We start from the raw sequence: 14967 nt of genomic DNA on the forward strand, positions 1-14967 counted from the left end.
AAGTGCTACTGTTGGAGAGATGGGTGCCTATATCTAATGCCATGGCATGAAAATATAGGCCACAAACACCCATCTCTCCAACAGTAGCACTGATAAAGCCAGTATGCTGATAAAGTCAGTTTTCTAATATCCGGTGAATATCATGAACCTTAAGAGAAGAAACGATATTCTCGATTCAGGAAAGATAAATTATCATTAGGCTGGACCTTTCGGCAATATGTCTGGTAACCGCATCATATATTCGTGTTTTCCAATGTCCACCTCTGTTTGCAGACTTGAACCTGATGAATAGTCGGGAGAGACTTGAATTGGAGAGCAGTGTGCAAGTGTACACCGAAAGATATAAATGGTCTTGGATGATGATGTTTAATGAAATGGTTCCTCTACGTAACCAGGCCGTCACCAACAGGAACCGTGGAAGCCCAGAAAAATCTATTGAGTCGGAAATGAAGGGCCAATGATACCACTAAAGAACTGGGAGAGGTGGAGATGCATCGGAGATGAAGTGCTACTGTTGGAGAGATGGGTGTTTGTGGCCTATATCTAATGCCATGGCATGTAAATATAAACTTGGTGGTATTGTCCCTTTGTCCTTTGTGGGACATTGCGATAGAATATGTATGCTGATGAAGCCAGTTTTCTCATAGCAGGTGAATATCATGAACCTTTAGAGAAGAAAAAATATTCTCGATTAAGGAAAGATAAATTATCATTAGGCTGGACCTTTCGGCAATATGTCTGGTAACCGCATCATTTATTCGTGTTTTCCAATGTCCACCTCTGTTTGCAGACTTGAACCTGATGAATAGTATAGAGAGACTTGAATTGGAGAGCAGTGTGCAAGTGTACACCGAAGGATATAAATGGTCTTGGATGATGTGTGGAGGATTGATCAGTGCCTCTGATATGTTTTCCAGTCCCATTAAACACAACGTAAGATGACCCCGTCGTGTTGTCGTTGCAAAGGGAGGATGCCCCAAGTACCATAACCAGGGTTGTGCATATGTGTGACATGTCTGGTAATATATTCATGACAAAAGTTTCATTTCTGTTCATTCTAGATACTCATTCACGTAGAATATTTCACATTCCACAGAGCTGAAATACAGCTCCGTACTTTCGTTGTTTTTTCTTAGTTTTTGTCGAGGATGTGAATCATTTTGGAGGATACTATATACGCAGGAAATATGCGTTCGTGTATAATATGCAGCAAAATCCCACAGTTTGAAAAAGTATTTATAATTTATTTGCAAAACAGAAAACAGAAAATAACAAAATAAATTAATATAAATACATAAATAAATCAGTGATCAAATAATGTTTTCCCAAAACGAATTGTGTTCAGATGCAGTCCCATGTGTTCTGTGGATCAGTCCGTGGTTCTCCGGTGAGTAGCTTCGCTCACTGTTTCTTTCTTCTTTCCAAAAACTGTTGGAGCTTCTCCAAGCTGTGACGAACTTCCTTCCTCACAACCTCCCATGCGCATGCGCTCTGGTTCTAGGAAACGTTGGATGAAAACAGGTCCAGCTTCAATATTAATGCGTAATTGAATTCATTTTTCAAGAAAATAAAATGGTATTGCACATTGACAGTTATTAGTATATATATTTGCGTAAATTTCCACAGGAACAGTTAAACAGGCCACATTTCTAGGATAATGCAGTTGACATTTGTATGTTAGGATGAACATGTTTGGATACCTTTTCTTTTAAAAGCGTATTCAGTCTTTCAAAGTATGGCTTCAGCCTCCCGTTGTCGTCTGAGGGACGAATTCCATCCCCGGTGGATGCCATCTTGCTTCCAACCTAAATGAAACAAAGAAGATAATGAAAGCAGGAAGGCGTGTAGGATGTGTATACAATACACCGTGAGGACCGCGTACTTACGCATTGCTCTAAGTTTTCAGTTTGACGGGACAGCAGATTTTTCAAGAGCTCAAGCTTTTCAGGATCCCAAGTTGTGGAAGACAGGTCATTGTAGAAGATCTTTTCCACGTCTCTCAGAGCATCATATGCTACTGATGCAGCATCAGAATTCTGGAAAACAAATGATGGATATGCGTAAAGCAAATTACAGCTAATCAACAGTTTCGACAACGGTATTATTCTTCACGCACTTTCAAAATAAAATAGCCTAAGGCTTTGTTAAAATAATTTGTCCTAACTGAAATACAAATATACGTACTTAGAGTCTGTGCTCCTAAGTAGCTTAGCGAATGGTGCCATCGGAACGTTTTACGCGTTAAACATCATCAATATAAATGGTTGCCTTCTTGAATTAGTTTTTTGGCCTATTCGTCAAAGTTAAGGATGAGTGTTGATTGAATCCTGGCTTGCATCGGATCATATTCACATAATCATATATTGCATTTATATAATTCCTGAGATTGCCAAACTACCTGAGGCTCGCTCGTGGTGTCGTAGGCACCCTCTGGAAACATGAGTTTGACGTTTTCTTTCAGGCACTCGGCTGGAAAACTTCCGCCCTGTAAGGGAATTGTGTCCATTATAGGCACAGAAAAGCTCAGAGAAGTCCATTGAGACAATAGAATATTAAATTGTCCTCACCATGTCGGTCAGAAGCTGAATGCATTCTGCATTTAGTTTCCCCAGTTTATACTGCGTCCATTTGCATTGCAGTGAGAGGGAGTGGTCCAAGAAGAGCAGAACCGCGCAGATGCTCCAGAACTTCAGCATACACATTTTCAGTGATTAAATGAGCGCTTGTGTGTATCTGTTGCAACTGATGCCTAGTGCTGATTGGCACCATATTTATCGAGCTCTTTTGGACTTTATTAAACCACTTTCTTTAATGTGGTTTAGTAGCTTACTGCGTGGGATCTTTGGGGTTAAAAGTTATTTTTATTTTTTATGAATAGAGTCGTATTAATTATTTATTAAAACATTCCCGTGAGGAAATTACTTTCTCTTTTGTCTGCTATAATGGGATTCGAATTAACGTTAGGTAACGTTTGCTTAAGTGTCAGTTGATTAAAGTGGTTAGTTTCATTACGCGAGGATTCTGATGAAGTCCTGCCCAAAATATTGTGTTAAAATGCAGACCACGCGTTAGTGCTTTAAATGTCTGTTAAATCATGATATATTTTCGATGTTAAATTTGATGTTGGAAAACTGAACAGGCCCCATCTGCTATGAACTGCCATATGTAACTAATATGAATTTATGTTATCGACTAACCAATGGGAACACAATTTCTCATAACTTGTCAAATTAAGAGGTATATATTTTTTATGAGAATTTCTTTTGAATTTGTATTTAATGCAGGTATAGGACAACTCAGAAAGCTGTCTCTCCAGCAAAAGCTGTGCAGTTCATCATTAATTATGTGAATAATATTTCTACTATATATGAATAGACACCCGACGTTGAATTAATTTTTAAGAATCCCTTTGAATTCCTTCAATAAGGTCATTTAAATAATCATTTCTTTTCGACGTTAAATTAGATGTTGGGAAAACTGAACAGGCCGGATCTTCTATGAGTTCACAAATGTAACTCATATGTATGTACGTTATCGTCTTACGAATGAGAACACAATTTCTCAGAACTTGTGTATGTCTGAGGTATATTTTTCTGAGATTTGTATTTAAAACAAGTATTGGACAACTCCGAAAGCTTTTTCCCCAGCAGACATTGTGCAGGTTATCAGGATATTGTCATTATATTAAAAATATTCATACTATTTATACAGTTATTAAAATAAGAAAGGTTATTTATTCTGGTGGTGTAAATTAGAATGCAGAATATTTCTACTATTATTATTATATTTCTTTTTGCACAAATGGTTGCATTTGATATGCGGAATCAAAAAGTAAAAGTAAAGTAGTTTATTCTGGTGGTCTAAATTGGAATGCAGGTGTGCGAGGAAAATGTATTTTTCTATTGAAGAAGGAAAGTGCCCAACATGAGTAAATTCCCCCCAGGACATTTCTTTCTCTTTTGACTGCTATAATGGGATTCGAATTAACGTTAGGTTAAGTGTCAGTTGATTGAAGTGGTTAGTTTCATTACGCGAGGATTCTGATGAAGTCCTGCCCAAAATATTGTGGTAAAATGCGGACCACGCGTAAATGTTTAAACTTCTCTTGAGATTTCATATTTTGCGATCATATCCTGTAATTTGAGTAATACTCTACCCGGATGACAACGGGCTTCCTTGACTGTCATTGGCACAACTCTGGCCCTCATTCTGACAATCTCCAATCACAGACCTCAAAGACAATCAGAAGCCGAGAATCAAGGCTAGATACAGAAAGCGTTCTTATAACTGCACCAAGGAAGCTATTGAATTCACCTGACTAATCAGAAACGGCTGAGAAGCCAACTGTTCAACAATTGCTTTTCGGCCTTTCAATGTATGAAAAAGGCATGTAATTCCCACACTGATCACCCGATATGGCTGTAAATACGCTCAAATTAAAGGTACAATTGGTAATTTCGGACATCCAATGTTAAAGAGAGGAATTGCAGTAGCAACAGCGCCCTCAGAAAACAACACTCATTATCCCTGCCCCTTCTCTATGAACGCGCTGACGTGCCACCCCATTGGCTGTGGCAATTAGAACCAATTTTCAACCATTCAGCCATTCATTCATTCATTCATTCATTATCCTAACCGGCTTATCCTGAACAGGGTCGCAGGGGGGCTGGAGCCTATCCCAGCATACATTGGGCGAATGGCAGGAATACACCCTGGACAGGTCGCCAGTCCATCGCAGGGCACACACACACTATTCACTCACACACTCATACCCACAGGCAATTTAGACTCTTCAATCAGCATAACCTGCATGTCTTTGGACTGTGGGAGGAAACCCACGTGAACACCGGGAGAAAATGCAAACTCCACACAGAGAGGCCCCGGCCGACAGGGATTCGAACCCAGGACCTTTTTTGCTGTGAGGCGGCAGTGCTACCCATTGCGCAAATTTTCAACCAATGAGTTTTAATTATTGTACTTATTTTTAAACCGGAATTTAAGCACAATAAACACAAGCAGAGGGTGAGTCAACATATGTTGAGGAAATATTTTTTGTCTCTTTTCCTCCTCGTCCCTTTTACGTGGGTGAATTTGTATTGGCAACAATGATGTTGAAGAAATATTCAGAGTCAATAGTTGCTCATTAAAAAATATTTAGTTTAAAATAAAACAGATTAATCTGGGGAGTCTGTGTTCTCTGTGCAAGAACACCTGATTATGTGTCCTCTGCACTTTCATAAAACAAACTGTACTTTGCAGCTCAATGTGTTTTAACAGACACACAGTGAGGACTGACTTAATCATTTTAACATCATTAAAAATGATTCTTCAAGCATTATGGTGTATCATTGTAGTACTAAACAGCATTTGAAATATAGTATATAGATATATAGTAACATTTAGGAAAAGGTATTTTTGCACATGATTCTATATTCTAACCATTTCACAGTTTTAATGAAAGTATTTAAATCAAACTTCATCATTCCTGGTTTTCAATAAGGGCCTTTTGATCAAACTTCAACACATGCCAGTGAGCCTCTTTTTAAGTGATAGGAAGGGATTGGTCTTGTATCAATGTTTAACACAAATCATGCCTATGGTGCCTTTAACCCATTTAATCCCACCGGTCACAATAGTGACCGAAAAAAACTTCATCAGTCATAAGACTCTAAAAATATCACTGAATGATGTATCAATGCAGTTCCAACAAATATTGAAAGAACAAAGGGTCACAATGAAATGTGTGCAGTGTCACATGTTCACTGTAATTTGTCACATGACCAGAGCTGTTTACTTCCTGTTTACACCATGATAAGAGGACGGCAGCATCAAACCTCTCAAAGAATAGGTTAGTAAAGTATGTTAACATCAAGATAGGGATAAGATTTTTGGTAGACATCATGATTGAGGTGTCTAGTATTGATATTTGTATTTTAATTTGCTCAATTTTGTTCAGTGTGGTCACAGAATGAGTACAAATTTCAACGGCAACAATAGTGACCGGTGGGATAACAGTGTCTCTTGGTATACACATAATTATACCTATACATACAGTAGTTATTGAGTTATTGTACTACCCAACTTTCTACTGTGTTCTTTCTCTTAGTTTAACTATGTCTGAAATCCTGGATTTGTTGGATTGAGAAAGATGCAGTCCTCAGTGATTGCGATAGTGATGGGTCAGATGGGGACTATGGGGGGGATGCAGGCCATTTGCCAGCCAGGCTGTTGAATGCGCATGCTGAAGTTATGCACACAGATCATGAGTGGAATAACATTGCCAATGAAGATGACCTCCCCTTCACCACACCCCCTACCCCTCACCCTCCCCTCTCCCCCACCCACCACCCTTGCTCCCCTACCCTCCTCCATAACAATGAAGAACTACAAGTTTCTAGCCACCAGCGGGGCCAGCCAGAAGACCCAAGAGCCTCTAGCCACCAGCGGGGCCAGCCAGAAGACCTAAGAGCCTCTAGCCGCCAGCGGGGCCAGCCAGAAGACCTAAGAGCCTCTAGCCACCAGCGGGGCCAGCCAGAAGACCTAAGAGCCTCTAGCCGCCAGAAGGGCCAGCCAGAAGAGCCAAGGGAAAAGCTAAAGGTGGGCAAAAATAAAGATAAAGTGTTCAAACATTCAAAGAGGCCAACCACTGCTGTTATTCCAGAACACATAGTATACAGCCCGAATGCTGCAGAATGTGTAAAACAAAGCTGCCCCAACCCAATGGATGTTTTCCTACTAATGTACCCACCCACCCTAAGAGAAATGACCATTGAAATGTCCAATCTCTCCTCAACCCAGACCAAGGGCAAGCAACTGAATCTCAGTATGGATGAGCTCCTTACCTTTTATGGGATCCTTTTCACAAGTGGGTACAGCTCTGTTCCAAGAAGACACATGTACTGGTCAAGTGACAATGATGTGCACAATGAAAGCATTTCAGGTGCAATGCGGAGAAATCGCTTTGACAAAATAATGGCCTCAATTCATGTGGTTGACAACACAAAGATCACTGATGACCCATTTTTCAAGGTTAGACCCATCTTCTCTGAACTGAATCAGTCATACAAAATCATGCCATTTCAGGAATGGCTGTCAGTGGATGAGAGCATGGTCCCATACTTTGGCCGACATGGATGTAAGCAATTTATAAGAGGTAAACCAATCCGGTTTGGTTCCAAGCTATGGAGCCTCGCTTCATCTAGTGGTTACATGTATCACATGGAACCATATGGTGGATCCCACACTCTCCTCCCTGAAACAGAGATGGATCAGGGACCCAGCGTTGTTCTTGGTCTTTCAGAGCAAGCTCAGGTGACAACCTCTTCACATCACTTGCACTCCTTGATGAGATGACAAAAATACGATATGGGAGCTCTGGAACAATGAGGCAGAATCGCCTGTTTGATGTCCCTTTCATGCCACAGATGGACTTCATGAAGTTACCTTGGGGAACCGCTGAGGTTCTGACCCAAGGAGAGAAGCTGCTGGTCCGGTGGAAAGACAATAACATTGTCACAGTGGCAACAAACGTGGAAGAGAAATACAGTGAGGTCACTGTCAAGAGATGGAACAAGGAGCGGCATGCCTTTGATAAAGTCCAACAACCAAAATGCATCACCAAATACAATGAGTCCATGGGTGGTGTAGACCTTCACGACCAACAAGTTTCAAGATACCATATCTCAATCAGGTCTAAGAAGTGGTGGTGGCCCATCTTTGCATGGTCTCTCAACAGTGCACTTGTAAACAGCCATCTCTTTTACAGAGATGTTATGGGAGGGACCATTGACCTGCTCAATATTTATATAAGGCTTATTGATGTTTAAAATATTCACACTACAATGTGATGGAGCATTTTAGTGGCAATGCTGGGACTGCCAGTGTCAGAGTTTAATTTGTGTTAAAGAATAGTATTTAATCTATAAGGAATTTAATAACTGCTTAAGAGGAATAAGGTAAGTCAATCTATAAATGTAGATACAACACGTTATCCCACCGGTCACAATTGTGACCAACCATAAAATACACTTTTTCACCCACTTCTCAGTGGAAATTTTAAAAAAATAAGATTGATTATTTCAAAGGGTTGCTAATGACACCTGATTTGGATATTTTCATGTTTGGGAAAAATTCGGGATTAAACGGGTTAAAGGAGATAGACTATTTCAATCTCATATATTTTGTTTCATTTAAAATCAAATATGCTGGAGTACAGAGGCAAAACAGTAATTGTACCACTGTACAAATGCTGTCGGACTGGACAGTAGGTTGGTATGTTGTCGTAATATTGAACACCGCCACTATTAATCTCCTTGCAGTTTTTTTCTTGATTAAACGGAAGGGTTTAGCGCGGTCAGCTTTTTCCATTCAGAATTCGGAGTGTAGAATTTGGAAACGGGAAACCAGAAGAGAAATAGAAACCGAAAGCGGAAATGTCACATACATTACGTTGTATGTGGCTTATTTGACTTCAAAATTAACATTTTTGATGACAACTCGATTCGTTGGCTACTTGTTCTCTAATTGCCATTTCATGTTTTGTAATTTGTTGCCGTGATGTATTTTGGAGAAAATATTTGTGCATTGCTCTTGCGTTTCCCCCACGTGCTTTTTTAAAAGATATGGACAGAAGATTTACCCAAATTCAAAGAATCGGAGCGAGTTGACTCCCTCTTCGCAACTTCATGGAGAGTTGTGCGCGACAGCATCAATTTTCAGTCCTTATGGTTTTCATTCATATTTCCCCAAAAAGTATCTGCATTTGAAGTGACCCATCCTTTTCTGCAGAATCGAGGGTTCTCCGGCATAGAAGAGTAGATGGCAACTAAAATATGACGTGTGTAGCTTTGTTCCTGTAAACTGTTCATCGTGCTGAAACTTAGCTCCCGTACGAAGAGACTTATGTTATTTCATTGATCTTTTTTTTTTTTTTTCAATTATGAGTATCTGAAATGAATTATATGATGGAAAAATGAGTGACAATTTGAGAATGTCCTTCCGCTCTCAAAATGGCATCTCTAGGCTGTCATACAGGCATGAGCTCATGTTTCCGCTCTGCAGGCAACCGCACACCGTGAGAACAATGACAAAGCAGGCTCTTCACAATGAAATTCATGCACTTTATTAAGTTTAGGAAAAATAAAAGATTTTGCAAATAAATAAGAAATAAATAAATACAGTAGAAAACACGTTTTACATTAATGGAAATAAATATATGAATTCAGAAGAAAATATGTTTCGCGTGTTTGTACGAATACATAAAATAATACATAAATCAATAAATAAATTCATGAATATTCAAATTAATACTGAAGGCACTGTCGATGTCGGATCCATGGAGCTCATGTTCTTTTCGGCCAAAGCAAGCTGTCTGACTTGTGTTCGAGGATGAAAAGCAGGGTGCGGACAAGCTCCTTCCGCACGACTTCCCACGCGCAGAAAGAGTTCTGAGGAGAGAGGAGAGACCGTTCATATTTTCTGTATCACTGAAAACTCGAATTGGACTCAACTTAGTTAAATTGAATCAAAAAAATGAACGAGTATACGTACTTAAATGGAACCTAGTTGTCTCGGATGAAAGATTTTAAATGTGGCCATTGAACACTCTCAAAATGCATTTTCTACACACTTGTTGTGTTACTATACTCTTCTGCTCCTTGAAACACATTTTGTGTTAAAGTTACTACTTGTATGATACAAATATACAATTCACGTGTTACAAATGGAATTTTTAACAGACTGTGTTGAAAGCAACAGAAAATGTGTTGTCCTTATCTAGACACGGACGTGTGTTAAAAAATCCCACGTTGATCTGTTGAGTGAATTCGGTTTTTTCAAGTTGATCTAACGTCTCACTTTTTTCACTGTAACAAGAATGGTTTAATTGGAAATGAAGTCAAATGTTTGGTGAATGTATGATTTTGTGGTGTTCTCTTATTCTTTCGACCATACCTTCTCTTGTAAAACCGCTGCCAGTCTCTCAAAATAATCTCTGAGTGTAGCAGTTCTGGCAGAGACGTCGGTGTGGTCAGAACCGTCACTCTCTGGCTTGCTTCGTCCCACCTGAAATAATCATCCATGACCCACCGAACACAATCATTATTATTTTTATCCTTATTTCATACAGATTACAGCAGACTTAAGTGCCTATTGTATTTTCACTATCAACCTTCAAATACAATCGTGGATCTGGACCCAGATAAATTATTAAAGATGGCAAATTTCCTATTGAACCTCAAACGAGGACTAAAAGTAAAATATATATTATGATTGCATCCAAGAAACTTGTATTATGTATTTTTTTTCCTCCTCCTGCATTGGTCTCAGGAGGTTAATGGCAATTTCACGAATGATCAAAATATGTGACGCCTACAGCTAACAAATGTAGCCTCAATATATACGGAATAGCTATAGTTAATACATTTCAGTATTTTAGTGGTCACTTACACATTTGTTTTTTTCAACCAGGCCGTTGATGATATTTTGGAAGTTGTTTAACTTAGATTCATCCCACTCCGTCGGTAAGTCGTGGTTTTCAAACAGGGAGTTGATGCTGTGCAGAGTTTGATAAACGGCAGTCCGGACGCTGTCGTTCTGCTGTGGTGGGGAAAGGGATCATCATCATGGAAGAGCGCGGTGCAGGTGGACTTAAATGCGACATGTTCGTTCCCTCAGCCTCAGGTGAAGGCCGCAGGTTTCAGAGCGCGCTCTTACCTCAGCGGTTCCATTGGACGCAAAAGCGGACCCTGGAAAAGTTATGAGGACATTCTCATTGATACATTCTCCTGGGAAAGTGCCCCCCTAAAATAGAAAGATGGGGAAAGGATGACCAATAAGTCTTTCTTCATGTCAGCAAATTTCAGAGAGGATATGAAAATACATGTTTTAAAATGTACCATGTCTTTTAGAAGATTGTGGCAGGTCTGAATTCGGGTTCCATCCAGACGACAATTTATCGGCGCACTCAAAACCTGTGACACACAGAGCAGGGCGCACAGGCAGGCGATGTTCTCGGGTGTCATGTTCATGATGTGATGGATGACCTGTATCAAAAGAATATCGACACATTCAAATATTGGGCCCTGGAAAATGAAGCGTAATGACTATGAAGCATATTAAACAATAATTCGTTACCTTTGTGGTAGACTGTCCTTGATCTTCCCGCAATGTGGTCTGACTCCCGAACTCATGTCCTCCTGCGGTTTTTATACTTTAAAGACACATGTGTATGAAAAGTGAAAATTACTAGCCAAAGATGTAACCAAAGTGAACGAATCAGGGAAAGTTAAGCAAAGAAGAAACCGCAGGGATTCCGTTTTCGAGTTTTTCAATTCCCCTTCTTAACTGTAAAACAGATAGAAGGTGCATCTGGTGCAGTTTACGTTTTATTTTTGGTAATTATTTTCGATTAAATATTTAATTCATAAAACGTTCTTGTGCTTCACTTAGCTGAGGGAAACCAGGCCGTCAACAACAGGAACCGTGGAAGCCCAGAAAAATCTCTCGAGTCGGAAATGAAGGGCCAAGGATACCACTAAAGAACTGGGAGAGGTGGAGATGCATCGGAGATGAAGTGCTACTGTTGGAGAGATGGGTGTTTGTGGCCTATATCTAATGCCATGGCATGAAAATATAGGCCACAAACACCCATCTCTCCAACAGTAGCACTGATAAAGCCAGTATGCTGATAAAGCCAGTTTTCTAATATCCGGTGAATATCATGAACCTTAAGAGAAGAAACGATATTCTCGATTCAGGAAAGATAAATTATCATTAGGCTGGACCTTTCGGCAATATGTCTGGTAAGGGATTTTACTCAACGAAAACCGCATCATTTATTCGTGTTTTCCAATGTCCACCTCTGTTTGCAGACTTGAACCTGATGAATGGTCGGGAGAGACTTGAATTGGAGAGCAGTGTGCAAGTGTACACCCAAGGATATAAATGATCTTGGATGATGATGTGTGGAGGATTGATCAGTGCCTCCGATATGTTTTCCAGTCCCATTAAACACAACATAAGATGACCCCGTCGTGTTGTCGTTGCAAAGGGAGGATGCCCCAAGTACCATAACCAGGGTTGTGCATATCTGTGACATGTCTGCTAATATATTCATGACAAAAGTTTCATTTCTGTTCATTCTAGATAATCATTCACGTAGAATATTTCACATTCCACAGAGCTGAAATACAGGTCCGTACTTTCGTTGTTTTTTCTTCGTTTTTGTCGAGGATGTGAATCATTTTGGAGGATACTATATACGCAGGAAATATGCGTTCGTGTATAATATGCAGCAAAATTCCACAGTTTGAAAAAGTATTCAAAATTTATTTGCAAAACAGATTATATAAGATAATTTTCACATAAATAACAAAATAAATTAATATAAATACATAAATAAATCAGTGATCAAATAATGTTTTCCCAAAACGAATTTTGTTCAGATGCAGTCCCATGTGTTCTGTGGATCAGTCCGTGGTTCTCCGGTGAGTAGCTTCGCTCACTGTTTCTTTCTTCTTTCCAAAAACTGTTGGAGCTTCTCCAAGCTGTGACGAACTTCCTTCCTCACAACCTCCCATGCGCATGCGCTCTGGCCCTAGGGAACGTTGGATGAAAACAGGTCCAGCTTCAATATTAATGCGTAATTGAATTCATTTTTCATGAAAATAAAATGGTATTGCGCATTGACAGTTATTAGTATATATATTTGCGTACATTTCCACAGGAACAGTTAAACAGGCCACATTTCTAGGATAATGCAGTTGACATTTGTATGTTAGGATGAACATGTTTGGATACCTTTTCTTTTAAAAGCGTATTCAGTCTTTCAAAGTATGGCTTCAGCCTCCCGTTGTCGTCTGAGGGACGCGTTCCATCCCCGGTGGATGTCATCTTGCTTCCATCCTTAATGAGACAAAGAAGATAATGAAAGCAGGAAGGCGTGTAGGATGTGTATACAATACACCGTGAGGACCGCGTACTTACGCATTGCTCTAAGTTTTCAGTTTGACGGGACAGCAGATTTTTCAAGAGCTCGAGCTTTTCAGGATCCCAAGATGTGGAAGACATGTCATTGTGGAAGATCTTTTCCACGTCTCTCAGAGCATCATATGCTACTGATGCAGCATCAGAATTCTGGAAAACAAATGATGGATATGCGTAAAAAAAATGACAGCTAATAAACAGTTTCGACAGCGGTCTGTGCTCCTAAGTAGCTTAGCGAATGGTGCCATCGGAACGTTTTACGCGTTAAACATCATCAATATAAATGGTTGCCTTCTTGAATTAGTTTTTTGGCCTATTCGTCAAAGTTAAGGATGAGTGTTGATTGAATCCTGGCTTGCATCGGATCATATTCACATAATCATATATTGCATTTATATAATTCCTGAGATTGCCAAACTACCTGAGGCTCGCTCGTGGTGTCGTAGGCACCCTCTGGAAACATGAGTTTGATGTTTTCTTTCAGGCACTCGGCTGGAAAACTTCCGCCCTGTAAGGGAATTGTGTCCATTATAGGCACAGAAAAGCTCAGAGAAGTCCATTGAGACAATAGAATATAAAATTGTCCTCACCATGTCGGTCAGAAGCTGAATGCATTCTGCATTTAGTTTCCCCAGTTTATACTGCGTCCATTTGCATTGCAGTGAGAGGGAGTGGTTCAAGAAGAGCAGAACCGCGCAGATGCTCCAGAACTTCAGCATACACATTTTCAGTGATTAAATTAGCGCTTGTGTGCAGTTGAGCAGATCAATGAAATGCGATTGTATCTGTTGCAACTGATGCCTATGCCTAGTGCTTGGCACCATATTTATCGAGCTCTTTTGGACTTTTTTAACCACTTTCTTTAATGTGGTTTAGTAGCTTACTGCGTGGGATCTTTGGGGTTAAAAGTGGAAAATACTTTTTTTATTTTTTATGAATAGAGTAGTATTAATTATTAATTAAAACATTCCCGTGAGGAAATTACTTTCTCTTTTGTCTGCTATAATGGGATTCGAATTAACGTTAGGTAACGTTTGCTTAAGTGTCAGTTGATTAAAGTGGTTAGTTTCATTACGCGAGGATTCTGATGAAGTCCTGCCCAAAATATTGTGGTAAAATGCAGACCACGCGTTACTGCTTTAAATGTCTGTTAAATCATGATATATTTTCGATGTTAAATTTGATGTTGGAAAACTGAACAGGCCCCATCTGCTATGAACTGCCATATGTAACTAATATGAATTTATGTTATCGACTTACGAATGGGAACACAATTTCTCATAACTTGTCAAATTAAGAGGTATATATTTTTTATGATAATTTCTTTTGAATTTGTATTTAATGCAGGTATAGGACAACTCAGAAAGCTGTCTCTCCAGCAAAAACTCTGCAGTTCATCATTAATTATGTGAATAATATTTCTACTATATATGAATAGACACCCGACGTTGAATTAATGTGTAAGAATCCCTTTGAATTCCTTCAATAAGGTCATTTAAATAATCATTTCTTTTCGACGTTAAATTAGATGTTGGAAAACTGAACAGGCCGGATCTTCTATGAATTCACAAATGTAACTCATATGTATGTACGTTATCGTCTTACGAATGAGAACACAATTTCTCATAACTTGTGTATGTCTGAGGTATATTTTTCTGAGATTTGTATTTAAAACAACTATTGGACAACCCCGAAAGCTTTTTCCCCAGCAGACATTGTGCAGGTTATCATGATATTGTCATTATATTAAAAATATTCATACTATTTATACAGTTATTAAAATAAGAAAAGTTATTTATTCTGGTGGTGTAAATTAGAATGCAGAATATTTCTACTATTATTATTATATTTCTTTTTGCACAAATGGTTGCATTTGATATGCGGAATCAAAAAGTAAAAGTAAAGTAGTTTATTCTGGTGGTCTAAATTGGAATGCAGGTGTGCGAGGAAAATGTATTTTTCTATTGAAGAAGGAAAGTGCCC

General features: G+C 39.2%; 3 protein-coding genes across 3 annotated transcripts; all 3 read right to left on the bottom strand.

Moving 5' to 3' along the window:
• Window positions 1–1401: 1401 nt before the first annotated feature.
• On the bottom strand, window positions 1402–2702 carry LOC133114932 (interferon a3-like). Its single transcript, XM_061224623.1, has 5 exons — window positions 2568–2702; window positions 2399–2485; window positions 1887–2036; window positions 1701–1805; window positions 1402–1497 (listed from the first exon to the last, which is right to left on the bottom strand). The coding sequence occupies exons 1-5, from the start codon at window positions 2700–2702 to the stop codon at window positions 1402–1404; spliced, it is 573 nt and encodes a 190-aa protein (XP_061080607.1).
• Window positions 2703–9341: 6639 nt separating this feature from the next.
• On the bottom strand, window positions 9342–11021 carry LOC133115339 (interferon alpha-4-like). Its single transcript, XM_061225196.1, has 5 exons — window positions 10896–11021; window positions 10714–10800; window positions 10447–10596; window positions 9952–10041; window positions 9342–9446 (listed from the first exon to the last, which is right to left on the bottom strand). The coding sequence occupies exons 1-5, from the start codon at window positions 11019–11021 to the stop codon at window positions 9342–9344; spliced, it is 558 nt and encodes a 185-aa protein (XP_061081180.1).
• Window positions 11022–12499: 1478 nt separating this feature from the next.
• Window positions 12500–13709, bottom strand: LOC133114934 (interferon a3-like). Its single transcript, XM_061224627.1, has 5 exons — window positions 13575–13709; window positions 13406–13492; window positions 12977–13134; window positions 12799–12895; window positions 12500–12595 (listed from the first exon to the last, which is right to left on the bottom strand). Exons 1-5 carry the CDS (start codon window positions 13707–13709, stop codon window positions 12500–12502), a joined length of 573 nt encoding a protein of 190 aa, XP_061080611.1.
• Between the last annotated feature and the right edge of the window lie 1258 nt (window positions 13710–14967).

This window comes from Conger conger, chromosome 16 (assembly GCF_963514075.1).
Source record: "Conger conger chromosome 16, fConCon1.1, whole genome shotgun sequence".
Classification (NCBI taxonomy): Eukaryota; Metazoa; Chordata; class Actinopteri; order Anguilliformes; family Congridae; genus Conger; species Conger conger.